We start from the raw sequence: 27,672 nt of genomic DNA on the forward strand, positions 1-27,672 counted from the left end.
AGCACTTGTATTTGTCTCGTCTCTGCTTCGTCTCATTCATTGCGCTGCCCTCTACTCCCAAAGTTATGTACCAACCGGCTCAAGCTTCAACTCTTCTGAGGTAAGCGCTTGTGTTTGCCTTGTCTCCGCTTCGTCTCGTTCATTGCGCTGCCCTCTACTCCCAAAGTTATGTACCAACCGGCTCAAGCTTCAACTCTTCTGAGGTAAGCGCTTGTGTTTGTCTCGTCTCTGCTTCGTCTCATTCATTGCGCTGCCCTCTACTCCCAAAGTTATGTACCAACCGGCTCAAGCTTCAACTCTTCTGAGGTAAGCGCTTGTGTTTGCCTTGTCTCCGCTTCGTCTCGTTCATTGCGCTGCCCTCTACTCCCAAAGTTATGTACCAACCGGCTCAAGCTTCAACTCTTCTGAGGTAAGCACTTGTATTTGTCTCGTCTCTGCTTCGTCTCATTCATTGCGCTGCCCTCTACTCCCAAAGTTATGTACCAACCGGCTCAAGCTTCAACTCTTCTGAGGTAAGCGCTTGTGTTTGCCTTGTCTCCGCTTCGTCTCGTTCATTGCGCTGCCCTCTACTCCCAAAGTTATGTACCAACCGGCTCAAGCTTCAACTCTTCTGAGGTAAGCGCTTGTGTTTGTCTCGTCTCTGCTTCGTCTCATTCATTGCGCTGCCCTCTACTCCCAAAGTTATGTACCAACCGGCTCAAGCTTCAACTCTTCTGAGGTAAGCGCTTGTGTTTGCCTTGTCTCCGCTTCGTCTCGTTCATTGCGCTGCCCTCTACTCCCAAAGTTATGTACCAACCGGCTCAAGCTTCAACTCTTCTGAGGTAAGCGCTTGTGTTTGTCTCGTCTCTGCTTCGTCTCATTCATTGCGCTGCCCTCTACTCCCAAAGTTATGTACCAACCGGCTCAAGCTTCAGCTCATCTGAGGTAAGCGCTTGTGTTTGCCTTGTCTCCGCTTCGTCTCGTTCATTGCGCTGCCCTCTACTCCCAAAGTTATGTACCAACCGGCTCAAGCTTCAACTCTTCTGAGGTAAGCGCTTGTGTTTGTCTCGTCTCTGCTTCGTCTCATTCATTGCGCTGCCCTCTACTCCCAAAGTTATGTACCAACCGGCTCAAGCTTCAACTCTTCTGAGGTAAGCGCTTGTGTTTGCCTTGTCTCCGCTTCGTCTCGTTCATTGCGCTGCCCTCTACTCCCAAAGTTATGTACCAACCGGCTCAAGCTTCAACTCTTCTGAGGTAAGCACTTGTATTTGTCTCGTCTCTGCTTCGTCTCATTCATTGCGCTGCCCTCTACTCCCAAAGTTATGTACCAACCGGCTCAAGCTTCAACTCTTCTGAGGTAAGCGCTTGTGTTTGTCTCGTCTCAGCTTCGTCTCATTCATTGCGCTGCCCTCTACTCCCAAAGTTATATACCAACCGGCTCAAGCTTCAGCTCATCTGAGGTAAGCGCTTGTGTTTGCCTTGTCTCCGCTTCGTCTCGTTCATTGCGCTGCCCTCTACTCCCAAAGTTATGTACCAACCGGCTCAAGCTTCAGCTCATCTGAGGTAAGCGCTTGTGTTTGCCTTGTCTCCGCTTCGTCTCGTTCATTGCGCTGCCCTCTACTCCCAAAGTTATGTACCAACCGGCTCAAGCTTCAGCTCATCTGAGGTAAGCGCTTGTGTTTGCCTTGTCTCCGCTTCGTCTCGTTCATTGCGCTGCCCTCTACTCCCAAAGTTATGTACCAACCGGCTCAAGCTTCAGCTCATCTGAGGTAAGCGCTTGTGTTTGCCTTGTCTCCGCTTCGTCTCGTTCATTGCGCTGCCCTCTACTCCCAAAGTTATGTACCAACCGGCTCAAGCTTCAACTCTTCTGAGGTAAGCGCTTGTGTTTGCCTTGTCTCCGCTTCGTCTCGTTCATTGCGCTGCCCTCTACTCCCAAAGTTATGTACCAACCGGCTCAAGCTTCAGCTCATCTGAGGTAAGCGCTTGTGTTTGCCTTGTCTCCGCTTCGTCTCGTTCATTGCGCTGCCCTCTACTCCCAAAGTTATGTACCAACCGGCTCAAGCTTCAGCTCATCTGAGGTAAGCGCTTGTGTTTGCCTTGTCTCCGCTTCGTCTCGTTCATTGCGCTGCCCTCTACTCCCAAAGTTATGTACCAACCGGCTCAAGCTTCAACTCTTCTGAGGTAAGCACTTGTATTTGTCTCGTCTCTGCTTCGTCTCATTCATTGCGCTGCCCTCTACTCCCAAAGTTATGTACCAACCGGCTCAAGCTTCAACTCTTCTGAGGTAAGCGCTTGTGTTTGTCTCGTCTCAGCTTCGTCTCATTCATTGCGCTGCCCTCTACTCCCAAAGTTATATACCAACCGGCTCAAGCTTCAGCTCATCTGAGGTAAGCGCTTGTGTTTGCCTTGTCTCCGCTTCGTCTCGTTCATTGCGCTGCCCTCTACTCCCAAAGTTATGTACCAACCGGCTCAAGCTTCAGCTCATCTGAGGTAAGCGCTTGTGTTTGCCTTGTCTCCGCTTCGTCTCGTTCATTGCGCTGCCCTCTACTCCCAAAGTTATGTACCAACCGGCTCAAGCTTCAGCTCATCTGAGGTAAGCGCTTGTGTTTGCCTTGTCTCCGCTTCGTCTCGTTCATTGCGCTGCCCTCTACTCCCAAAGTTATGTACCAACCGGCTCAAGCTTCAACTCTTCTGAGGTAAGCGCTTGTGTTTGTCTCGTCTCAGCTTCGTCTCATTCATTGCGCTGCCCTCTACTCCTAAAGTTATATACCAACCAGCTCAAGCTTCAGCTCATCTGAGGTAAGCGCTTGTGTTTGCCTTGTCTCCGCTTCGTCTCGTTCATTGCGCTGCCCTCTACTCCCAAAGTTATGTACCAACCGGCTCAAGCTTCAACTCTTCTGAGGTAAGCGCTTGTGTTTGTCTCGTCTCCGCTTCCCTCTACTCACAAAGTTATGTACCAACCGGCTCAAGCTTCAGCTCATCTGAGGTAAGCGCTTGTGTTTGTCTTGTCTCCGCTTCGTCTCGTTCATTTCACTGCCCTCTACTCCCAAAGTTATGGACCAACCGGCTCAAGCTTCAACTCTTCTGAGGTAAGCGCTTGTGTTTGTCTCGTCTCCGCTTCCCTCTACTCACAAAGTTATGTACCAACCGGCTCAAGCTTCAGCTCATCTGAGGTAAGCGCTTGTGTTTGTTTTGTCTCCGCTTCGTCTCGTTCATTGCACTGCCCTCTACTCCCAAAGTTATGTACCAACTGGCTCAAGCTTCAACTCTTCTGAGGTAAGCACTTGTATTTGTCTCGTCTCTGCTTCGTCTCATTCATTGCGCTGCCCTCTACTCCCAAAGTTATGTACCAACCGGCTCAAGCTTCAACTCTTCTGAGGTAAGCGCTTGTGTTTGTCTCGTCTCAGCTTCGTCTCATTCATTGCGCTGCCCTCTACTCCTAAAGTTATATACCAACCAGCTCAAGCTTCAGCTCATCTGAGGTAAGCGCTTGTGTTTGGCTCGTCTCCGCTTCGTCTCGTTCATTGCACTGCCCTCTACTCCCAAAGTTATGTACCAACCGGCTCAAGCTTCAACTCTTCTGAGGTAAGCGCTTGTGTTTGTGTCGTCTCAGCTTCGCCTCGTTCCTTGCACTGTCCTCTACTCCCAAAGTTATGTACCAGCTGGATCAAGCTACCGCTCTTCTGAGGTAAGCACTTGTGTTTGTCTCGTCTCCGCTTCGTCTCATTCATTGCGCTGCCTTCTACTCCCAAAGTTATATACCAACCGGCTCAAGCTTCAGCTCATCTGAGGTAAGCGCTTGTGTTTGGCTCGTCTCCGCTTCGTCTCGTTCATTGCACTGCCCTCTACTCCCAAAGTTATGTACCAACCGGCTCAAGCTTCAACTCTTCTGAGGTAAGCGCTTGTATTTGTCTCGTCTCTGCTTCGTCTCGTTCATTGCGCTGCCCTCTACTCCCAAAGTTATGTACCAGCTGGATCAAGCTACCGCTCTTCTGAGGTAAGCACTTGTGTTTGTCTTGTCTCCGCTTCGTCTCGTTCATTGCGCTGCCCTCTACTCCCAAAGTTATGTACCAACCGGCTCAAGCTTCAGCTCATCTGAGGTTCGAGGCGGCCCGTTTCCCAGCTGTGGTAGCGCGGCCGCCTTGTTCCCGTGCTCAATCCCGGCAAAATCCCTACGGAAATAGAGTCTTACCACCCCATTGCACTCCTGAGCTGTGTGGGGAAGCTGATGGAGAAGATGGTCCTTGCTCGCCTAGACTGGGACTTGACAGAGCGGAACGTGTATGCCCCACAGATGACTGGATTCACACAGTCCCGCAGCAGCATCGACAACGTGCTTGCCCTTGTCAATGACGTAAAGAGTGTGAAAGCCCAGCGTCGCATCACTCTAGCAGTGTTCATTGACATTAAAGCACCCTTTGACTGTGTGGCACATGAGGCAATAAGATCCGCATTGGAGTCGGTAGGCATCAGAGGTCGCATGTATGCGTGGATATCCGATTATCTGTCTGACAGATCCGTATTTATGTCCACGAAAGACGGCGAAACAGCCCCTCACAATGTCACGCGAGGTGTGCCACAGGGCGGCATTTTAAGCCCAACCCTATTTAATATCAGCCTAATTGGAATTGAGAAGTGCGTGCCACACACTGTCGAAATATCGTTCTATGCTGACGATATCTGCATCTGGAGCTCTGGCCGCAACAGGCGAGTTTTACAAGCTCGCCTTCAAAAAGCCATCAACTCTATAGCGGATTTTTTGACAAGATGTGGCCTCGATTGATTGATTGATTGTAGCGTTTAACGCGCCGACGCTGCGCAGGCGATGAGGCGCGCCGTAGTGGAGGGCTCCGGATTAATTTGGACCACCTGGGGATCTTTAACGTGCGCCGAAATCTCGTACACACGGGCGTTTTTGCTTTTCGCCTCCATCAGAAAAGCGGCCGCCGCGGCCGGGAATCGAACCCGCGACCTTGTGCTCAGCAGCGCAACGCCTTAGCCACTGAGCCACCGCGGCGGGTACAAGATGTGGCCTCGAAATCTCAGCTAGGAAATGTGCGGCAATAGCCTTCACCAGGCGTGATGTCTCCCGCTATCATCTTTCAGCGGCAGGGGTCCCCATACCCTTTGTGGACTCACACCGATTCCTGGGCGTAACACTTGACAGGTCGATGACGTGGTCCCCCCACGTTCGTCTCCTGAAGGAGAAACTGGGCTCCTTTGCTCAGGTGCTACGCATGCTAACCAGCGGCTCAGGAGGTTGTTCTGTTGGGCCCCTCCTACGTCTCTACACAGCACTCTGAGAAGGACTGCTCTGATACAGCCTCCCAGTACTCGGCCCTCTTTCCAAGACCAATACAAGGCTGTTAGAAAGTATGCAGGCCCGAGCTCTGCGGTTTTGTCTGGGTCTTCCGAAGACAACTTCTACGCTGGGGACCATACGAGAGTCTAGGCAACTTCTACGCTGGGGACCATACGAGAGTCTAGGCGCTTCTTACCCAGTGTACTGGTGAAAGAGGAGCAGCTTCGCCTACATCTGCGGCTGGCGACTAGGGCCCATGGACATCCGCTGAGTTCTAGCTCTGCCTCAGAGGTACAAGACACTCTACCACCCTATGGATCGGTGACGGCCACATCATCTGCTGCCGGAATCTGGGTTCCATCAACGCGCACCACAATTGCGGCCAGGTTAAGCCACAAAACAACGTCGACGACCTCAGAACTTGCTGCCTTGCGCTCCGCTTTGCAGTACATTCTTGGGCAAGAAGCTTCTGTGTGGGCGATTTTCACAGATTCACGGGCGGCGCTACAGCAACTAGCATCATTCCCGCGCGAGCAACTGGCCCACGAAATACACACCCTACATACACAGGCTGCCAGAATGCTTCACGAGGTAGTGTTACAGTGGCACCTGGACATTGTGGGGCGAATGGGAATGTGGTGGCTGACGAAACAGCTTGCGCGGCCCACACCCAATCTAGTGTCATCATCCCGATTCTTTTCTCTAGACGTGACGCCGCGACACTTGCGTACTCCGTAGCGCTGCAGTCACAACTTTCCATATGGACGGACGGGACAAAAAATTATCAGCCATTACACAGAATTGATCCCGCCTGCACTTTTCGAATGCCGTGTGGCCTGGGAAAGCGCGACGAAGCAGTCGTTCACCGCATTCACCTCAACGTCGCTTTTACCAGCCACTACTTGCACAAGACACGCCGAGTTGCCTCCCCTCACTGTCAAGTATGCAGTGTCCGTGAGGACATAGAACATGTACTGTGTGTGTGTCCCCGTTATGACACCCCGCGGCTAACCTGGAAGACAACTTTGGGACTGCGTGCTGATGCACCATTGAAGCTTTGTGACGCCATTGGTTCTTGGCACTCAACTGCCGCGGCAACACGGAGTACACGGGCTTTGGTGTCATTTCTCTCGTGACTTCACTGTCAAGTATGCAGTGTCCGTGAGGACATAGAACATGTACTGTGTGTGTGTCCCCGTTATGACACCCCGCGGCTAACCTGGAAGACAACTTTGGGACTGCGTGCTGATGCACCATTGAAGCTTTGTGACGCCATTGGTTCTTGGCACTCAACTGCCGCGGCAACACGGAGTACACGGGCTTTGGTGTCATTTCTCTCGTGACTCCAGCCTGAGAGAAACTCTGTGAATGTTTGCCTTAACTCAACTTCTGTTTGTGCACCGTGTGCGTGATTCTGCATTTCTCAGTTTGTGTGCTTATTTGCTTTTGTAGTGTCTGTACGAGTTTTTGTGTCTTCGTTTCCCTTCACTTTCGCACATCTCATGTTCATGTAGAGTAGCAAGCCAAGCTCGCTGCCAGGCTGACTTCTCTTCATTCATTAAAGGCATTCCTCCTCCTCCTCCTCATCTGAGGTAAGCGCTTGTGTTTGTCTTGTCTCCGCTTCGTCTCGTTCATTGTGCTGCCCTCTACTCCCAAAGTTATGTACCAACCAGCTCAAGCTTCAACTCTTCTGAGGTAAGCGCTTGTGTTTGTCTCGTCTCCGCTTCGTCTCGTTCATTGCGCTGCCCTTTACTCCCAAAGTTATGTACCAACCGGCTCAAGCTTCAACTCTTCTAAGCGCTTGTGTTTGTCTCGTCTCCACTTCGTCTCGTTCATTGCGCAGCCCTCAACTCCCAAGGTTATGTACCAACCGGCTCAAGCTTCAACTCTTCTGAGGTAAGCGCTTGTGTTTGTCTCGTGTCCACTTGTCTCTTTCATTGCACTGCCCTCTACTCCCAAAGTTATGTACCAACCGGCTCAAGCTTCAACTCTTCTTGGCGCTTGTGTTTGTCTCGTCTCCGCTTCGTCTCGTTCATTGCGCTGCCCTCTACTCCCAAAGTTATGTACCAACCAGCTCAAGCTTCAACTCTTCTAAGCGCTTGTGTTTGTCTCGTCTCCGCTTCGTCTCGTTCATTGCGCTGCCCTCTACTCCCAAAGTTATGTACCAACTGGCTCAAGTTTCAACTCTTCTGAGGTAAGCGCTTGTGTTTGTCTCGTCTCTGCTTCATCTCGTTCATTGCGCTGCCCTCTACTCCCAAAGTTATGTACCAACCGGCTCAAGCTTCAACTCTTCTGAGGTAAGCGCTTGTGTTTGTCTCGTCTCCACTTCGTCACGTTCATTGCACTGCCCTCTACTCCCAAAGTTACGTACCAACCGGCTCAAGCTTCAACTCTTCTGAGGTAAGCGCTTGTGTTTGTCTCGTCTCCGCTTTGTCTCGTTCATTGCGCTGCCCTCTACTCCCAAAGTTATGTACCAACCGGCTCAAGCTTCAACTCTTCTGAGGTAAGCGCTTGTGTTTGTCTCGTCTCCGCTTCGTCTCGTTCATTGCGCTGCCCTCTACTCCCAAAGTTATGTACCAACCGGCTGAAGCTTCAACTCTTCTGAGGTAAGCGCTTATGTTTGTCTCGACTCCGCTTCGTATCGTTCTTTGCGCAGCCCTCTACTCCCAAAGTTATGTACCAACCGGCTCAAGCTTCAACTCTTCTGAGGTAAGCGCTTGTGTTTGTCTCGTCTCCGCTTCGTATCGTTCTTTGCGCTGCCCTCTACTCCCAAAGTTATGTACCAACCGGCTCAAGCTTCAACTCTTCTGAGGTAAGCGCTTATGTTTGTCTCGTCTCCGCTTCGTATCGTTCTTTGCGCTGCCCTCTACTCCCAAAGTTATGTACCAACCGGCTCAAGCTTCAACTCTTCTGAGGTAAGCGCTTGTGTTTGTCTCGTCCCCGCTTTGTCTCGTTCATTGCGCTGCCCTCTACTCTCAAAATTATGTACCAACCGGCTGAAGCTTCAACTCTTCTGAGGTAAGCACTTGTGTTTGTCTCGTCTCCGCTTCGTCTCATTCATTGCGCTACCCTCTACTCCCAAAGTTATGTACCAGCCGGATCAAGCTACCACTCTTCTGAGGTAAGCACTTGTGTTTGTCTTGTGTCCGCTTCATCTCGTTCATTGCGCTGCCCTCTACTCCCAAAGTTATGTACCAACCGGCTGAAGCTTCAACTCTTCTGAGGTAAGCGCTTATGTTTGTCTCGTCTCCGCTTCGTATCGTTCTTTGCGCTGCCCTCTACTCCCAAAGTTATGTACCAACCGGCTCAAGCTTCAACTCTTCTGAGGTAAGCGCTTGTGTTTGTCTCGTCCCCGCTTTGTCTCGTTCATTGCGCTGCCCTCTACTCTCAAAGTTATGTACCAACCGGCTCAAGCTTCAACTCTTCTGAGGTAAGCGCTTGTGTTTGTCTCGTCTCCGCTTCGTCTCGTTCATTGCGCTGCCCTCTACTCCCAAAGTTATATACCAACCGGCTCAAGCTTCAACTCTTCTGAGGTAAGCGCTTATGTTTGTCTCGTCTCCGCTTCGTATCGTTCTTTGCGCTGCCCTCTACTCCCAAAGTTATGTACCAACCGGCTCAAGCTTCAACTCTTCTGAGGTAAACGCTTGTGTTTGTCTCGTCTCCGCTTAGTCTCGTTCACTGCGCTGCCCTCTACTCTCAAAGTTATGTACCAACCGGCTCAAGCTTCAACTCTTTCGAAGCTCAAACTAACCAATTGCCAAAATGGAACTCTTCACTTGCAAAAAAAAACACACCGTCAAAGCTTTAACCCTTTCAGGGTCATGAACATACATGTACGTCCTCGGTAAACACCTTCAAAATGGTCAATAACGTACATGTACGTCATCGCTTGTATGTTTAAAAAGCGCGCCTTTTTCGCCAACTTCTCTTGCTTGGCATGTGCTACCACACTGCGGAAATACGCTAAATTATTTTCTTGCGCCGATGGCTCTTTTTTTTAGTTTTTTTTATGATTTACTTCAGCAGCGCGCCAGCTATCGCTTGCGCATCTGGTAATGAGGGGGCCCTCTCAGTATCGCCCACCTACGGCCCCTTACGACCACCGGGCGCCTCTCGCTTCTTGCGCTTGCCACAGAGCAAGGGTGCCTGCGAAACTGATGAGGCTCTTTTCTCCTTGTTATGCATTGAATAAACTACATGTATGTAACAACACAAACAATTTTTTTGTCACTTTATGGTCACCCTAAAAAAATACAATAACTTTTTTTCTCGAAATAGATTCATCCGAAGAATTTAAATCAGCAATAAAAAAAATCGACCATGGGGGGTCGCATTTGACGAAAAAATTCGACCCTCAGGGTTAAATCATCTACGTGGGAATCAGCGCAAACCGCGAGGAGCGTTTTCTGCACGCGAAAACGTGCCGCGCACGGCACAGGCTCGCGGACGCAGCCGCGAATACCACCCGCATGTTGAAACCCGCTTAATAAAACACAACACAAGGGGCAAATCAAGTTGCTCATGCAGGAAGCAAAAAGCTGGTAAAGGGGGAAAAACTGCCACACTGCGCTGTAAAAGGTGCTTGGGAAAGCGCCCTTGGTAAGCGTAATCATCTCTGGCGGGGCCCCGGCTGCCTGGAGCGCTTTGAAACTCTCGCCAAATGACGCGCTCCTCCCCATTGGCGCAAGTCTTCGGGCTCCTTTCACTGCCGTGCGAAATGTGGGTCATTTTCTGGCCGAGGCAGAAGCTGCTTCCACCGCGAAATCACAGACGCAGCCGTGAAAAAACTTGCGCACAAGGCTCATAGCGACTCATCAGAGCTCAGTGCGACCCAAAAATGCATCGCCGTGTACTTTATGGAATGACGAAACGAACAAGCGTGAGAGCACGAACGAAGGGCAAAGCGGCAGCATGCGGCGGCGGCACCCCATGCAGTTTGTAGGAAAGCAGCTTGTAGGCACTACACTCGCTCACGGACCCAGCTTGCTGCACCTGCGGCGGTTCATGTCATGGTTTGAGTTTTACATAGACTCCGTTCCAGCGCTTCCATCTCCCAAAATCTACTTCTGCAACCAAAATTCTGTGCCTCATTGCCTATTAAATTTCGTTACATTGAAATTTCGGCAAATGGGACTTCGTCACCTGGAGGTTGAAAAGACATGGTGTGCACACACTTGAAGCTACAGAAAATTACGTGGTTCGTTGCATGGGGGTTTCGTTACATTGAAGTTCGTTACATGAAGGTTTCACTGCATATGCACCGATAAACTACCTGACCTCCATGAGTGAGCTTCGGGTATGTAGCGTATTTACACAATTTTAGGTCGACCCCTTTTTTCTCTAATGTCAGGGGGTCGGCTTAGAATCGAAATCGAACTTGGTGCCACTTGTAACAGCAAGAGAAATGAGAAATCAGGGGTGCTATGAGCTGGGGAAAGTGTAACACCCTCGCTTCTATGGTTATGGTCGAAGCGTAGCGTTTACCATTGCGTACATTCTAGCGTCAATAATCCCATACAAAAATGCCTTATGGGCGTCCATTGAAAAATGTATGGTGAGCTATGGCCGCCTATGGGTCTCTATGGTCACCCATAAAAAGACATAAATTAAGCTATAGCCAGCTATTGAAGTTTTTATAGATCCTGCACTAAAGACTGTAAACCATACAATTCTCTTTAGACGATTATAGAACATCCTTGTGTGTTTAGTCTATAGAGTCACAGCTATTCAGGTTACTGTAGCCAGATAAAGAAATATGTATGGCTTCAGTTCTATAGACCAGCCGTGGCAAAGCTCTTTTAGCTGGCTATCGACCATTGTTTAGCTTTTAAGTCTGCAGACTTGAAACCATTCAGCTGTCTTTTGCCAGCTATTGGAAAAAATATGTCCTCAAGCTAAAGAGAGACAGCCACAAAAGCTCTTTTGGCTGGCTATGGGCTGTTGTTTAGCTCTAACTCTACAGACTCAAAACCATTTAGCTGTCTTTTGCCAGCTATTGAAAAGAGTTCGTCCTAAAGCTATAGAGAGAATGCCATTAAAGCTCATTCGGCTGGCTATAGGCCATTGTTTCGCTCTAAGTCTACAGACTTGAAACCATTCAGCTGTCTTTTGGCAGCTATTGAAAAGAGTTCGTCCTAAAGCTATAGAGAAAAAGCCATAAAAGCTCATTTGGCTGGCTATGGGCCGTTTAGCTCTAAGTCTACAAACTTGGAACCATACGGGTGTCTTCTGCCAGCTATTGGAGAGAATTTGCTTTAAAGCTAAAGAGAGGCAGCCATAAAAGCTACTGCGGCTGGGTATAGTACAATATATAACTGTAAACCTTTAGACGTGTGAGAATTAAGGAACATTTTGCCGGCATTAAAGGGAAGGTGAAGCGGTTTTACAATTAAAAGAAAAGTTGACTAGCAGCAAGTACACATTGAATAGTTCATGTGTACGAAATATTTTCGCAATACATGCAATAGAAGCGGCGCAATGAGCAAACAAAAGTGGCCCGATGCCCCGCCCCCATCTCGCCGCGCGATGCCGGAAGACCGAAGAGCGCGGGCGAAAACCGGCTGAAAAACGTCATACTTGGACTTCCGGCCGGATCGGCCGCCTCGGTCATGCTCTTTTCGCCGTGTTTCCTTGTGAATGATACTTGTTGTTGTTGTGGTTGATAGCACTCATTTGTACAATTTTCGTGTTCAAAAAGTATGCGCGAACGCCAAACGAGGCATACGTTATCATGCCGTATTCCTAAGCAGAATAATGCCACGCCAAGGTGGATGTGCTTGATGACAGAGAATATACTACACTACGTTAAATACTTTGTAAACCGCTCCATTGCGGGTTTTTTTTTTTTTTTTTTTGATGCGACGGACGTGAATGTTCACATTAGATTTTAGATTTAGGAAGGATGGGGAATACTGCTGTACTTTGGCCGGGGATGTTTCGTTCCATTCCAGAAACCAAGTCACATTTGATCAGGAAATACTTGTTTCGTTAAACGCGTCGGTTTTCTTTCCCTATGGGCTCAGAACAGTGTTCAAAAAAACAATTTTTTGGCGAAACTAAAACAAGGGGCCAATCCTGATAGAAGTTCTCTCCCGGCTGAGAGGAAACAGTATTCCTACACAGTAAAAGAACCAAGACAACCAGATTACTTATTTTGCAAGTATACATGTCACGATAAGGTGATGTTTGTCAGGAATTAAAAAAAAAACACCACTTCGAACCACCACCGTGCCATAATTCGTGTTGACTGCGGGGGCCTAATTTTTTGCCCAAGATTCTGTGTGGCTGCATATTATAACCTGGCAAGCACTTGTTGTCACTGAACCTCAAGAGTGCTCCAGTGATAGTCGGTGATATATATAATGATGATAATAAAAAAATTAGGAGCGAAGAGTAAATATACGGCCTCTGTCCGACTAGCGCGGTAAATGCTTAAATCTAGAAATGCTGAAACAGGCCAACGATTCATTATCACAAACGTTTGGTGATTGTTACCTAAAGTAACGTAACTACAACGTAACTGCCTTGTCCAACTGGTAACGAGGTGGCCGTAATATTGTAGCAGAATGCGCAACGCACAAGCGAAAATCAAGCCCTACTAGAGCCAATAAAGCTGAGCAGGCACTAGTATGCTGCAGTGTTTTCAGAATAAATGCATGTGAAGTAGTAAGACGCCACTCATCGAAGTGCAGCTAGCAATCGCGGAGGCGCCGTAGCGCCGCTACCGAAATGGCGCGCGCGTGTGGGTCTGTGTACGGGGATGAGTAACGGGGCTTGGGTGGGCGACAACGAACAAAGGAAATGCGGAAGCAGAGTCTGCTTGTTGGTTTATGCGTGTACCGGCAAGATGTGTCTCGCATGTACGTTTACAGCGCATGAACGCTATTTTTTCGCGCAGTGCACGTACGTGCTTTTCGCTGGTAGATTGTTCATAAAACGCCCATTAATCTTCGGCATAAATAGTTTTGTGTATAATAAGAAACAGTTAAGGCAGTACCTAATATAAACATAAGGTATAAAATCCCCCTATGCTGGTTGCCTAATTCAAAAATATTTTGATGGAACCCACTAGTCGACGTCACAGTCACTGCTTTGGGGTTCTCTGTCGTGTAAAGCAAATTTAAGCTCCAACATAATTGAACCAACAGCACGGGAAATTATAAAACAAACTTCCAGTCATGTGCGAAAATTAAACTGCAAGCTAAATTGCCGCAAAGGCAACCGTGCGATCGTTCGCAATGCTTCCGACAACCCGCGCGGCCGAAGGGTGTCCTCCTTTGACGTCATGACGGGCGCAACCAATCAGGGGCGTCAAAAGACGAAAAACGCGCGTCTTTCAAACGGGGCCGCGCTTTTTGCAAGATAAATGCCACTTGGACTCATGTACGATAAATTTCAATGTGATATTCAGAATCAGCGCGCAAGAAACTATATAACTGTTAATCTAACTCAATTTTTTTGGAAAGCGCTTCAGCTTTCCTTTAAGAAAGCGTTTGGCGCAGAACTTACAAGCCTGCATCCATAAAGGCTTCTTTAGCTAACTACATAGTAACATAAGGCTCCAAGTCTCCAGCCACTAATCGAAAAGTGTTAGCCTATAAAGGTATAATTCAAGCAACCATTAAATACTATTCTGCTGGTTTCAATATGACTTATGACGCAAAATTCATATTCATGATTTACCTAGCTACATCTACAACACAGATTGGATAACGATGATGAGGTTGATCGGCCGGTTATATGAGCGTATTTGTTCAATAAGGTTAGGTACTTATTCTACCAACAATACGGGAAAAGTACAATTAAAGGAAGCTACTGATTAACGCTCAAATTCAGGTTGCAACTTCGGATACTGCACGTCGGCAGACCTTGCAAATGAACCTTGACCAAAAGACGTATAATTTCGGAGAATTCTTCCTCTGCGGCCCTTCGCTGCTGCGGTCAAGTGAAAAAGCGGGCTTCTCTTAAAACGGCCCTCACAGCGTCGAAGCAGATTGGAAAAAACTTTCACGGCCCACGGTACGCTCTCTCAGAAATATGGTGGAAGCTGTGAACAATCGCATTCTTTCTCCCACGAAGCCCACTTTCAGATTAGTCATTGAGAAAGGGGGAGAGCGACCCACGCCGGACCGAAGGAGGCGCGGTGAGGAAATTCTGGGGAGCGATGAAAAGGTAGAGGGGACACCCCTGCTTCCTGTTTTATTTTCTGTTGTTTGTTTGGCATACTGGTTTTGGCGATGGGTACCGAAGGACACGCCGTGCGGTCCGCTCTGTGTTAGTATTCCTGCGCGCAGCAATGCTAGCGACAGACAATTTTCCCTGAGTACTGAGAACAGATACAACTTTTTCAAATAAAGAAAGCAAAACTTTAAGCAATCTTGTATTTACCAAAAAAATAATTACCAGCGAACAAGTTAGAAAAAGATCGAAAGATGGGCACGTATCGCCGCACTTGCTATCGCGATGGACCTGCGTATACCTGGATGTACTCAGTCAGCCACATTTCGTCTCCTTGCTCATGTGCGCGGGCAGGGCACGTGTTGCCTGGTGCTGGGAATTTACCACTCGACGGCAATGTGCTCGTGTAGATGGTGTGATGCCAAGCAAATGTGTCGCTATTCGGTGTCGTAAATTTAGGTGTTTACGGTGACAGTGTTACAATTAATTCAACATCAACTTCAAGTCATGCGAAAATGGATCCCTGCGATACTGTGACAGGAATTTCATCGTACGCAAAACTTCAGGGTGAGTGATACAGTTAAACCTCGATGTAACGAAGTCGGTAAAATCCGTAATTTACTTCGTTACATTGAAATTTCGCTACAATGAAATTCGCGGTTTTAATGAAGTGTTCATCCGGTGAAGCATTTCCTGCAAAAGAAAACGTGGCGCGCATACACGGCTGGCGCACGCTTTCTGTTTCTATCGGAGCTTAACCGTCTACGCGGGCATCAGAGAACCGCATGGAGCGTTTTCTCCCCGCAAAAGCCCGCCCCGCAAGCCACGGGCGCGCTGACGCAGCCGCGGAGACAACCCGCACGATCTGAGTAGCTTCAGCGACCGCGTCCGCTCGCTGAAACGCAACTCGAGGGGCAAACGAGAGGGGCATGCGAGAAAAAAAAGCGGATAACGTGGGCGAAATTTTCACTACAAAGCGTCATACGCGCCGCTTACGAAAGCGCCAATCAAATATCCTCGGCATGCCCGAGCGCTTCGAAGCTCCCGCCATAGGGTGCGCGCCTCCCCATTGGCGAAACTGGTCAGGCTCCACCCACTGCCGCGTGCAGCGCGAGTCACTTCCTGGCGCAAAAGCCGCCGCAGGCGCACAATCGCGGACGCGGGTGTGAAAAAAACGCGCGCACGAGGCTCATAAAGATTCACAAATGGTTGCTGTAACGATGAAACCCAACAAGCATGAGCGAACTCGAACGAAGGGCAAAACGGCGGCATGCGGCGGCGGCGGCCCCGCAAGGGGCGATTAGGCTTACCACCGCAGAGGATGTTTGATGGGCGCTTTCGTAAGCGGCGCGCATGACGTTTTACTATGAAAATTTCGCCAACGTTATCCGCTTTTTTTTTTCTCGCGTGGCCCTCTTATTTGCTGCTTGAGTTGCGTTTCAGCGAGCGGTTGGAAGTGGTCGCTGGAGCTACCCACATAGCGCGGGTGGTCTCCGCGGCTGCGTAAGCGCGCCTGTGACTTGCGGGGCGCGTTTTGAGTTTTTGCGGGGAGAAAACGCTCCATGCGGTTCACGCTGATGCCCGCTAGACGATTAAGCTCCGACAGAAACAGTGCACCAGCCGTGTATGCACGCCACGCAGTTTGTAGGCAAGGGGCTCGCTCACAGACCCGTGGCTCGCTGCATCCGCGGCATTGGGCGGCCTGTGTTGCCGTTCGCGTTTTATTGAGACCCCATTTCGGCGCTTGCGTCTCCCAAAATATACCTCTACAACTTAAATTCCGTGCCTAGTTCTCCATGAAACTTCGTTACATTGAAATTTCGGCAAACGGGACTTCGTTACACAGAGGGTGAAAATACATGGTGTGCATACACTTAAAGTTACAAAACATTCCGTGGTTCGTTACATCGAGGGTTTCGTTACATTGAAGTTCGTTACATCGAGGTTTAACTGTATTACGAACTGAAGAGACTGTACAGTGGGAGAAATGCAGGACTTTTTTTGGTGTTGACAAATACTTTTCTAAACTACCCTGCACCACATGGGCATTGCAACGTACACAGAAGTGAAGATTTGGCCGCGGTGATGTGACAAAAATAATTATTTTTTCGCGAACTGAGAAAACTTACAAGGAACTAATTGAGTGAACATGGAAAAACGTTTTTTTATCATTGCATTGTGTGCGACCGTCTTCATTGTTTTATTGAGAGTGCATTTCCATTTTAGCCACCATACTTGCAGCTGTGTGCGTTGAGTACTTAGTGTAATGAAGTAATGAACGACTTCTGAGTGCTCTCTTTTCTGTGGACTACCCAGCACCTGTAGGTATTTGTGTCTCGGCGTGCGTTCGCGGGGAATGTGCCGTGTACTGTGGCTGTCGAGCGAGTCACTTAAGCGCGAGCCCGAGTGTTGGAATGCGTCTGCTGTGTTTTTCGATCGGCGTATATGTGAACAACTGTTTACTGGTGGAGAAGTGGCATAGATAGTAGCCCTTTATGTAATGAATGGAATGAATAAACCCATTGGTTTAGCTTTCCTTGAATGCCTGTGTTTAAGCCTTTTGTGAATAAAAACTGGCGAAGTGTTTGCAATCGCAACCTCGCACTCCCCCTATATCGCTGAAGTGTTCACGGAGCATATATTACAGAATGCAGCTAGGCACACAACCTAAGTGCCGCAGGAGAAGTTCTAGAGATCTGCAAGGCTCTATGCCGGCATGGCATCGTGCTAATAATTTCTCAGCGGCTGCTGCTGTCGCTGTGTTTCAAGTAGTGGTGATTCTCTTCTGGCTGCAGCCCATGCAAAAATATTGTATGGTCGGCTATTGAAAAACCTTCTTATGGTTGTCTTTAGCTATTTGGCCCAATTATCTTTAGACATTTCTATGGCTGTCTTTAGCCATTCCTATCGACATTCCTATGGGTGTATTTAGATTCTTCTATAGCCATAGCGATATCGAAAGAAGAGCTAAAGACAGCCATAGAACCGGCTATTGAAGAAGCTAAAGAAACCCATAGGGATTTCGATACGAATAGCTAAAGACAACCATGGAACCGGCTATTGAAGAAGCTAAAGACAGCCATACGAATGTCGATACGAATATCTAAAGACAACCACAGAACCGGCTACAGAAGACGCTAAAGACACCCATAGGAATGTCGATACTAATAGCTAAAGACAACCATATAACCGGCTATACAGGAAGCTAAAGACACCCATAGGAATGTCGATAAGAATAGCTAAAGACAGCCGTAGAACCGGTTATAGAAGAAGCTAAAGACACCCATAGGAATGGCGATACGAATCGCTAAAGACAGCCATAGAAAAGTCTAAAGATTATTGGGCCAAATAGCTAAAGGCGACCATAAAAAGGATTTTCTATAGCCGACCATACAATATTTTTGTATGGGTTAAAGCTGATGCCGACTTAGAAAGTTGGCGCTCCCGACCTGTGCGCTTTGTCCACCGTACCTAGAGCAACTAACCTTCCACCAGCACGTTCGGAAATGTACTAAACATGATACGATTGTGCGTACGTTGCCGTGTTCCGTGCATTGATTCAAGGGATTCGGTAATACACATTTTGTTTATTAGAGACGAACAAAACGTTTTTTGAATGCGAGTGACATACTCACAAATCAAAGGAAATAGCGAGCGGCCACTAGTGCCAGCCGCCGTGTTTGTTGTGATGATGCGCGGCAGTGCCGCTGCCGGTAGCTTCGATGGGTGTTATCTCGCAGCGAATGTGTTCTCATGATTGGAAATAAAGTTTCCCGCTCAACCCACAGCGCATGGTTATTCCACGTGCTTATACAAAAGCTGTTCTTTTTTAACATCTACTGCGCACACCACGAGCGTACGGCTCTTGAAGGAGCATCGATCATTGATGGAAGAGCCGCTGTATGGGGGGTATTGGTAGTTGACAGAATAGCTTCACCTTGTGATACGAGTTTCTAGGCGGCCGTGTTGCCGCGTGTTCTTGTGTCACTTCAGTGTTGTGCTGAATTGTCCTGTCTGTCATGAGTGCCCTGGGCCGTCACCCCCTGGGACTGTCACCGGAAAATCTTTTGAAAAGATTTTCCGGGGGTGATGCCTAGGTCCGAAGAACTCTCTCGGTGCTCGTTCACAGCAGCGTTCAAACGAGCTGCTTCCTGCGCTTACATTTTTTTGGGGGGGGGGGGGGGGGGGGGATAGAATTTTGCGGGGGTTGACCTACATTCAAGTCAACTTACAATCGTGTAAATACGGTACATACTGCGGCGAGTGGCCTTGTCAGCAACCTCCGTCATTTCCCGAATTACGTGCGTCGCCCCCTACGCCCACCCTCCTGGCCGCAGAGAGGCACAAGATCGACACCATTGTGCGAAAGGCCTTTTAAGAAGCCCTCGGGCTTCCAACAAGCCCTTCTACTTCTCACTTGATGGCGCTATGGGTGCACAATACCATAGACGAGCTTACAGAGGCGCACCTGAACGCCCAGAAAGCACGACTACCGTAATTACCCGATTCTAACGCACCCCTGATTCTAACGCGCCCCCGATTCTAACGCGCACCCGATTTTCCAGGCAAAAAAACCTAAAAAACTTGCACCTCCGTTTGTAACGCGCAAGGAAGTTTGTGAGCAAGAAAAACGAATGCGAGAGAAACGGGCGATTTATTCCCCAAAGTAATCTCAATCTCAGTCCTCGTCGCTCTCCGAGAGCTCCTTGTCGCCTTCCAATGACCGCAACATCTCGTCATTGGTGCCGTCAAGCGTGTTCGCGATGCCACACTTCTGAACGAACGTTCAACCATGTTCGATGGGATCGTGGCCCGCGCCTCGCATGCCCATCCCGCGAGCTTCTCCAGAGGCATACGCTTCAGCCAACCGCTCGTTGTGAACGCGTGGGAGCCGCTCGTAAGCCGCGGAAGCGGCGCACCTTCGTTGCCGCTGCTGCCATTGCTGTTATCAAGCACGCAAGTGGAATAATTTGACGATTTGTGTGAACGCCGAAAGAAAAGCCTAGGCGCCTAGATCTGAAAAATTGTTGCTAAAAGCTTTGGCGCCATCTTGAGATGGCGATGGCGATGGGTGGAACGAAATTTCAGCTGTTTTGGCAGTTTCGGTTTCGTATCCGATTCTAACGCGCATGCGATTTTTCGGCCTATTTTTGCGGAAAAAAGGTGCGCGTTAGAATCGGGTAAGTACGGTAAGCACTACCCCGACAGGCCGGCAGGTACTCATGAACCTGGGATACGCCCCGTTAAGGGGGGACGAGGGTCTTAAAACTAACTTTTTTATTTATGGGTAGAAACTTATGAAAATTTGCACACGGATGTGCTTTTCTCTGTAGATTTCAAATATGCAATTATATTTGAGCTGGTGCTGTTAGTTCAAAAGTTATCATACAAAGTCTAAACCACAATTAGGTAATTTCTTACGCAGCTTTAATGAACTTTCGCATTGCATTTTGTCGCTTTTAATTACATGAATGGATAGCCAGAGAGTTCCCATACCCGATGACATTCTTCGTTTTTCTCTAAAGTCACGGCATCCTAAAAAAATATGTCAAGTACAAAAAATGGCAGTATTGGATATTTTGGCTCATCAAAATAACTGCAAGTCATTATTTATGCGTAGCCTAAACAGAAAAACTAAGAATGTCATCGGCTGCCTCAGGCTGTACTGAAAAAAATGGTACCAAGATTGACCTTATGAAGCAAAAAGAAGTTTCCAAAAAGCTGCGTAAGGCTGAGGGAAGTGACCAAAAATATGAAACTGAGAAAACTGCATTTGAAGTTTGGCCATGTGTTATGAGATGAACCGTCAGTAGTGTAGCTTCAAAATTTCCCAGTAACAAAGACATGTTCTTCCCATTTTCAAATCTGTCTTTGGATTCCAAAAATGTCAACTAGAACTGGAGATACAAAAGGCCAAGTAACGGACCCCATCAGGAATTTAGCAAAATTTATCGACTTCGAATCGGTTGGCATTTTGTTAGCGTTGTGAAATCTGGTGGTGTCTTGGTGGCGTTGTGAAAACTGCAACAGTCCTTCGTGAAGTGCCATCATCTATTACAGTGCACTGTGGTACCCAGAATATTGTGTACGGCAAAAGTGTGAGGGTGAAACTTGCTTTAGGTGCCCCCCTTTTTTTGTTCTTTGGTGAGGCTATTTCATTCGCGGTTTTTATGCTGGAAGTTTGAGAGGATACAGGGGTCGGACACTGCGCAGTGCGTTTTCCGCAAATGCATCATGTTGTTGGCCCTCAAAAGGGTCTTTCGGGGAAAATAAATGTAGCCGAAAGGCAAACTTTCTTTGCCTATGGGGATAAACCCATAGACGCCTTTTTCCTTCAAGCCGTGCATGGTGCGACTATCTCCATCGGACATCACGGTTGTGTACCGCAGCCCATTCTTGGAGAGCGAGCGCTAGAACATTATCAGGGCTGCCTCTACCTCCATGCGTCCTGCACCACAGTCAATGTTTCGCTGACACTCATGGTTTGCCAGCCAATCTTCGTAGCCCTCATTTGAAGCTTTGGATCCGATGGCGCAACCTAAGCAAAAGTTAGAGAGGACTACATGATCAATCACCAAGCCGGTGTACACTTCAATGATGCAGCCCACTCCAATGTGTGACAACCGTCCCCTTGTCATCCACGTGCCATCAAACATCACATCTATGTTGTTTGGCGGCTGACCAAGGTCCGAGTACAAGTCCTTGATGGCACGCACACTATCAGCTTCAGAGGCTGCTGCAGTGTCCTCGCAAAACTGAACCACTTTCCTCAAGTGCGCTTGGAATGTCTTGTGGTGCAGGCCTCTGTGGGACAAGTTCATACTAGCACAAAAATCTGACAGAGCAGTCACCCCCTTCCCGATGCTTTGAATACTTTTCAAAGCCCTCATATTCACTTCAAAAAGAGTGATATTGCTAGATCCTTCGGTCCTTGGCGAGGAAAAACGTTCCACACGGTGTTCACAAACCGAGCACGTCGCCTCGAGCTTCACGGCGAGGCCATACTGCCGGTCAGGCTTCCTCAAATCCGGCGCCGCCAGCCCGCACTTGCCGCACCTGACGTGCGCAAAAAGGTCCTTCAGCATTGCAAAATCCACTAAGACAAAATCTGTGCCGGATTCTTCCTCTGAGTGCGCCAAATCCACTTCAAGGAGGTCGAATTTCCGCTGCGTTGCTGACTTGGTCTCCATTCCGCGCTTGACCTCGTCCGCGTGTTCCGTACGCGCGGCGGTCTCCTCCGCCGTGTAATACCTCGTGTCAAGCCAGCAGGACGTGCTTGGACCAGGTATGGATTCCGGAGGTGGTTGGTCAGGCGATGGGGCAGGCGAGGCAATACGAGGCGGCGAACGATTCTCATCCGGCGGAGTCGAGCGGCCCGAAGTCGCACCACGCGACTTTGGGATAGGCGGACGACGCTTTCGCTTCCCGTGTGCATGACGGGTCGTCTTCTTCAAACGTGCGTCTCCTGGCATCATTCACGAAAGTACGCGATGGAAGAATTAGAAGAAACCGTAAAAAAAAAATTCCCCCGCACTTCCCCGAGGGGGAGAGTGTGTAAGTGCGAATGCACGGTTGTTGATTGCACGATTACGGTGGATATCGTGATCTTAATGAGTAGTCGAGAGATTACACACCCACACACAACTGCAAAGAAAGATATTTCACTCGTTATTGCTGGTACCGTTGCCCGGTCCGCCATCATCGTTATCGAGATGCAGGACCAGCGACCGCTCTCGACGACGGCGCGCGCTCGACTAATACCCTCTCTCCCGCCCGAAGTGGAGAGGAGGCGCCCAACACCCGCAGTCACTGAGCGGAGAGAGGAGGAGGAGAGTAGCGCGCGCCCATCTCCCCCCGTTGCTAGGGAAGACGAGGAGCGCGCGCACCCGCAGCTGTTGCTATGCGGACGACGGCGGCAGACGATTCAGGCTCGCTTAAGAAGTGCATTCGCACTTAAAACTGCTCTAAGCGAGCGCTGCGCCAGAAGAGCGGACTCCGTCAGACGCGCGTAGCAGACGCCATGATGGCGACCGCCATGACAGCCCTCGCGCCGACCAATGGGAGGGGTCGTATGGCGAACTGAAACCGCGCGCGCCCGCTCTAGCCAATCGGCGGCCGAGGAGGCGCCTTCGGAAAACTGGCAAGGGCGGTCGTTCTACTCAAGCGACGCCATTTTGAGATATCGCAAAATGCGCACAAAGAAACAAGCTTCAAAACAAGACCAAGATGGCGGCGATCGGTCGGCTGCCTCGCCCGCGGGAATTTGAAGCAACTTTTGCCCAATTCGGGGCATTTCGTGGCCCTCGAGGCGTTTCAAAACATGATTTTAGAGTATTTCCCGATGGAATTTCGCGTTGATATTTTGAAGGCAGGTGCTTGAAGGTACAATAATTCCAAAAATTGGATTTTCTCAAAATCGATATTTTGGCCATTTTTGACCATTCTAAGACCCGCGTCCCCTCTTAATGGAAATGGAGACTGCCGAAGACATACCACTGGAAATTAGATCGAAGCTGAAAAATTGCCCCACTACCAAGAAGCATGACTTCTAAGCACCATGAAGGCTGAAAAACAGCCAGGGCACAAAAAAAAAAACAGCCAGGGCACAAACTCTTGAAAAGCTGTACTGCCACTCAAAAACAACAGTATTTGCAGACGCGGCACATTACGCACGTGAAAATACTAAAAAAGCGGTTGTCGCAACCCCTACTGGTCTTATTACTAGTATCACGCTTCACCAGGGTACCATCCTCGAAGCGGAAGAAGCGGCGCTCGCATTAGTTATAGCCCAGACTCAAGCCAAGATCATTATCACAGACTCGAAGCGGCGTGTCGAAAGTACATAGCCAGAAGGATTTCCATGAAAGCACTCCGCGTCCTAGCCCAAAACCCTCCTGAAAGAACAATCAAAATCATTTGGACACCTGCCCACTCATCTCTTTGCGGCAATGCAGCGGCTCATGCTCACGCCCGAGATTTTGCCCGCCGGGCACCGCAAGAGGACGACGACAGGACCAGACACTCACTTCTTACATACGACATCACCCAACACTACATGCTCACACGAAGCCCGCCACCGGCAGAAAAATTAACAAAAGAACAACCAGTCGCCCTCGGACAAACAAACACATCTATGCATCCCACACGACTACACGCCGCTCACCCGACCATATACAGCCCCCGGTGCGGGCACTGCGGCAGCCCAGCAACGCTCTTCCAGGTGGTTCGGGCATGCCCTTCAAACCAATTCCCAGTCCTCCATATGAGCAGTGGGAGAGTGAACTTGCCAGCTCGGACCCAAGTAAGCAGCTTTGGCTCGCTAACAGGGCGACGATGGCAGGCCGCCAGCTCGATCTCGATCCCACTTACCAGCTCGATCTCACGGCTAAATAAAGTTTCCTTGCTGTTTGTATGTACCAGCGTTGCGAAGTTACCACTCCAGAATTCGAATGGCCCCGGATTCATTCCACTTTTTCGAGATGCTGGAATGAGGACAACGCTTGGAGAAGTGGAATGGGAATAGAATTAAAGCACTTGTTGCCCGGAATGGAATGGCAATGAAGTGGTGATTTTTAGACGATGGCACCACCATCGCTGGCGCCTTCCGGCTACTTAATTAGTCTGTGGGAACGACTGCGCCCGTATATCTCAAACGGAGTGCCGGTGACGAAAACAAGAGCGCACACTCGGCACATGGGGTAACCGAATCCGTACCCGGTGTGCAATGAGGAGCACTGCAACTCGTAAGCCGCCCGGGTGGGCATCTGGCAGGTGGGCCCCGGGGCTTAATTAAGCATCGACACATCATGCTGTTCGAGTGCTGATGACGACGCCGATGCTCGGATCCGCTTGCACGACATGGAGTGAAATTGAAACCAAGGCAGCGAAACGACAATTCCGTGGGTGCCCGGCACCCGCCATAAGCGTAAGAAGTGAGCTTTGGATGTGTTACTGAGCTTTGTACCTCCACGCTCCACGGCAGTGGGCAGCTGGGATATACGATTACATTACATATCATATTCGACAATGCAGAAGACACAGCTGCCAAAGGGAGTTTGTTTCTAACAGTTCCAGCTCCAGCCACGCCCTTGTTTGCGAGTGTTTTGACAGCTCTCAGCAGTGCGACACCGTGCTTTGCTTTGATTTGAATGTGCGGCCCTCTCGTCCAGTTGTGCCAAACTTGTTCATGGTTTGGTTGCTGTGTTTCTGTGCATGTGGCCTTTGCACCTGGGTACAAACGTGCCCGATTACGTGTCGTCGGCTTAAGAGCTGGAGCACCGCCACTACTCAGGTAGAAAGGCCTCATTTCAAAATTTTGACCAGGTCGTCATGCATATAGGATGCTCATTCGTTGAAACAAACTGCCTGACCATACTTCTTTATTTTGCCAAAGCTCCTATCATGATATCGTTCTGTCACTTTAAATGAGGGGGTCATAAATAATGGCCTGTATTGAACGGCTTTGGCTGAGGCAGGGGTGAGACAGCTGAATCAGATTTAGGAGCAGTTTTTGGAGCAGCGAAATCTTGGTTTTGGAGCAGAGGAACCTTGATTTGGATCAGAAGAACGACATTTATTACGTCACCTTAGGAGCTTAAAAAATCATATTTTTGGCAACTTGGGGGGGAAAAGTGCATTTTTTAATCGGTTTTGAACGTACATAACACTGAACCATCCTTTCAATAAAGTTTTTTCTACCAGATTATCGCAAGGTACGAACTGCGCTACCTTTTTACAAACCACTTTTAAATTCTTGGTTTCTATGCATAGATAGAGTGGAGGTCCATTGAAAATATTGAATTGAAAAACTAAGGAATCGTAAGACACTTTTATTATCATGTGAATGCCGAAATTATTTTTGTAATCCCAGACTCTGCTTTACGTACAAGTGTAGACCCGTCAAGGCAAAAGTTGCGCAAAATGAGGTGACGTCGCACCCCACCGGCCCTCCCATTTCAATACCCCAGGTGCACGTTCACCAAGATCGTAATTTTAGTAACGTTGGTATGTTTATCCACCCCCCTTTTGGCATTAAATTTCACTTCAGATAGATGACCAAAATTACTAGCGTGCAATAATAGCCCGTCCCACTGTCGGACCCTGCTTGAACATTTTCCGGCTATGTAGCCTGCGCCGCCACTTATGCAGTGTCGATCGTCCCATTCCCATAAAATAGTCGATCGTCCCATTCCCAGTCCCGTAAAGGAGGTCCATTTAATGGGAGAGATAGTGCAGCCAACCATGTGGGTGAATAGTGTCTCTTATACCCATTTGTCTCTTATATCCATGTACTATCTCATAACGAGGTTCAACTGTAACTAAAGTCTGGATGCAACGAAAAAATGCAAATTTTTGTCGACTTGGTTACATCCGGGTTTAACTGTCAAGCCTTTCTTTCTCTTTCTAAAACCGGGCTTCCACTGTGTCAAAACAGTTACTTGAAAATCGCGACAAAGGAACGGTTCTACATAAGACAACAGACGCATCAGTCACGAAGGAGCACAATAGTATACTTTTATGTCATAAACCACCTAATGCCGTACATTTAGATCATTTGTAGATGCGTTTACTTAGTGCGAGAAAAATCTTCGCTTGCGATCTGGGTGTTTGAAGGTTTGACAATCGGTTGGACAGCGAAAGTTGGACGCACTTCCAGCTTTTGCGCTTCTCTCTACTTTTGTTAGGAAGGGGTAGTGAATGTTTGCATTAGAAGGGTGGTTGTTCTGCATGAGATATGTAACCAAGTTGCTACGATCTCGCAACTTTGATGTGACACATTTTGCATACTTTTGCAATGTGTATGATAACGTCAGGTTCATGTTGCGTTCCTCGGTAACTCGATCGGGCACTTGAGGTACTTTTTACGTTGAGGAGTGAAAGGAACGGAATTCAACTGCCCGTTCATTCCAGGAATGGGAATGGGCTAACTTCTGTCGTTACGAGGAATTGAAAGGAATGGAACTGCAACAAGTTCTAATTCCTTGGAATGGAAATGGAATGGAATGGGGATGCCCATTCCGCAACACTGGTATGTACATCACATTGTGTTACATAGCTCACCTGTCCAATACTATGCTGTCATCTTACTGCCCAAATGCAGTTGCATCCACTAGAAAAGAACTCGCATTTCCCAGACATGGCCAACTGAACTGCAGCTGGCTGCTCAAAGTAATTGCGAATGCCTTTCCTGCATAAATCGTACCACAAAGCAATCGAAATTGATGCAATTAAGGTGAATTTATGTCAATATAGTAAATGTGGGGCAGACAACTGCCCGCTGATTGATACGCAGCCATCAGCACAAGAAATTCCCACGCAAACACTCAAACCACCACATTTGTGGACGATGTGCGAAATATAGCCACGATTCATGCGTGAACACTCTATGCAGTTACCACATATTGCATTCCCAAAATCACATGAATGCAAGAATGACATCGCCACTCAAGAGTAAATTGCAGTGCTCACAAATTGATTTTTTTTGCAAGCATGAACTCTTCTTCACTGTTGCAACACATGCTGTACACGTAAATAAACATCGCGCCGTGTATATGCAGTTGCCGAATCCACCTCGCACAAATTTCTCCCGTTGTGCAAATTAGCAAAACAAAATGGCCTCCCTCGCTGCACATTGCTAAAAATGGATCCTAAAAATCATACAAGTGGTACTCAAGGGGATTGCGACTAAACATCCAGGGCGAACCGCAAGACCCGCCCTTTCGCGAGGCCCAGCCAGGGGGCGACACTGCAGCAGAATTAAAGACAGGTGAAGGCCGGAGACAAAGCAAATGCCCATTAACTGGGAGCTGACCCTCTCGAAGGCCCTGGTGGTGGTGAAGCGGAGGTTGAAGTTGAGCAGGTAGACCTCGCTGAGGCTGACCGGCAGCACCTTGTAGCTGCTGCTCTTGACCACCAGGTGGCCGCGCTCAATCAGGTCCATGGTCAGCTTGGCGTACAAGAAGCAGCCCTTGCTCAGGCTGGCCACGTGCTGGGCAAACCTGCAGGGATGCCCGCAGTCAGGCACCTTCGCCGCTGCACCACTGCAAGCCTTCCCCACTGCCGACACCGTGTCTACTCGCACACAGTGATGTCCCACACTTCCGCAACCAAAGTTGCGGAACAGTGATCCCACCCCCAACTTGCCGCCACGAGTTCTGTACCACGTGAGTCGTCTGTTCTTTCAGAATGATCCCGATGGCACACGACAGCCAGGC

At 48.8% G+C, this 27,672-nt stretch overlaps 1 protein-coding gene across 7 annotated transcripts in view; it reads right to left on the reverse strand.

The window, feature by feature from the left end:
• Rols (zinc-RING finger and ankyrin repeat domain-containing protein rolling pebbles) overlaps positions 1-27,672 on the reverse strand; it is a 403,382-nt gene that overhangs the window by 82,858 nt on the left and 292,852 nt on the right. For all 7 annotated transcript variants that reach the window (XM_077705637.1, XM_077705635.1, XM_077705636.1 and 4 more), the window contains one exon: positions 27,270-27,456. In XM_077705637.1, coding sequence (XP_077561763.1) covers positions 27,270-27,456 — 187 coding nt within the window. The remainder of the gene's footprint in view (positions 1-27,269; positions 27,457-27,672) is intronic.

Source organism: Haemaphysalis longicornis, unplaced genomic scaffold, assembly GCF_048455015.1.
Source record: "Haemaphysalis longicornis isolate Haplotype H1 unplaced genomic scaffold, Haemaphysalis longicornis Haplotype H1 scaffold_4, whole genome shotgun sequence".
Taxonomy (NCBI): Eukaryota; Metazoa; Arthropoda; class Arachnida; order Ixodida; family Ixodidae; genus Haemaphysalis; species Haemaphysalis longicornis.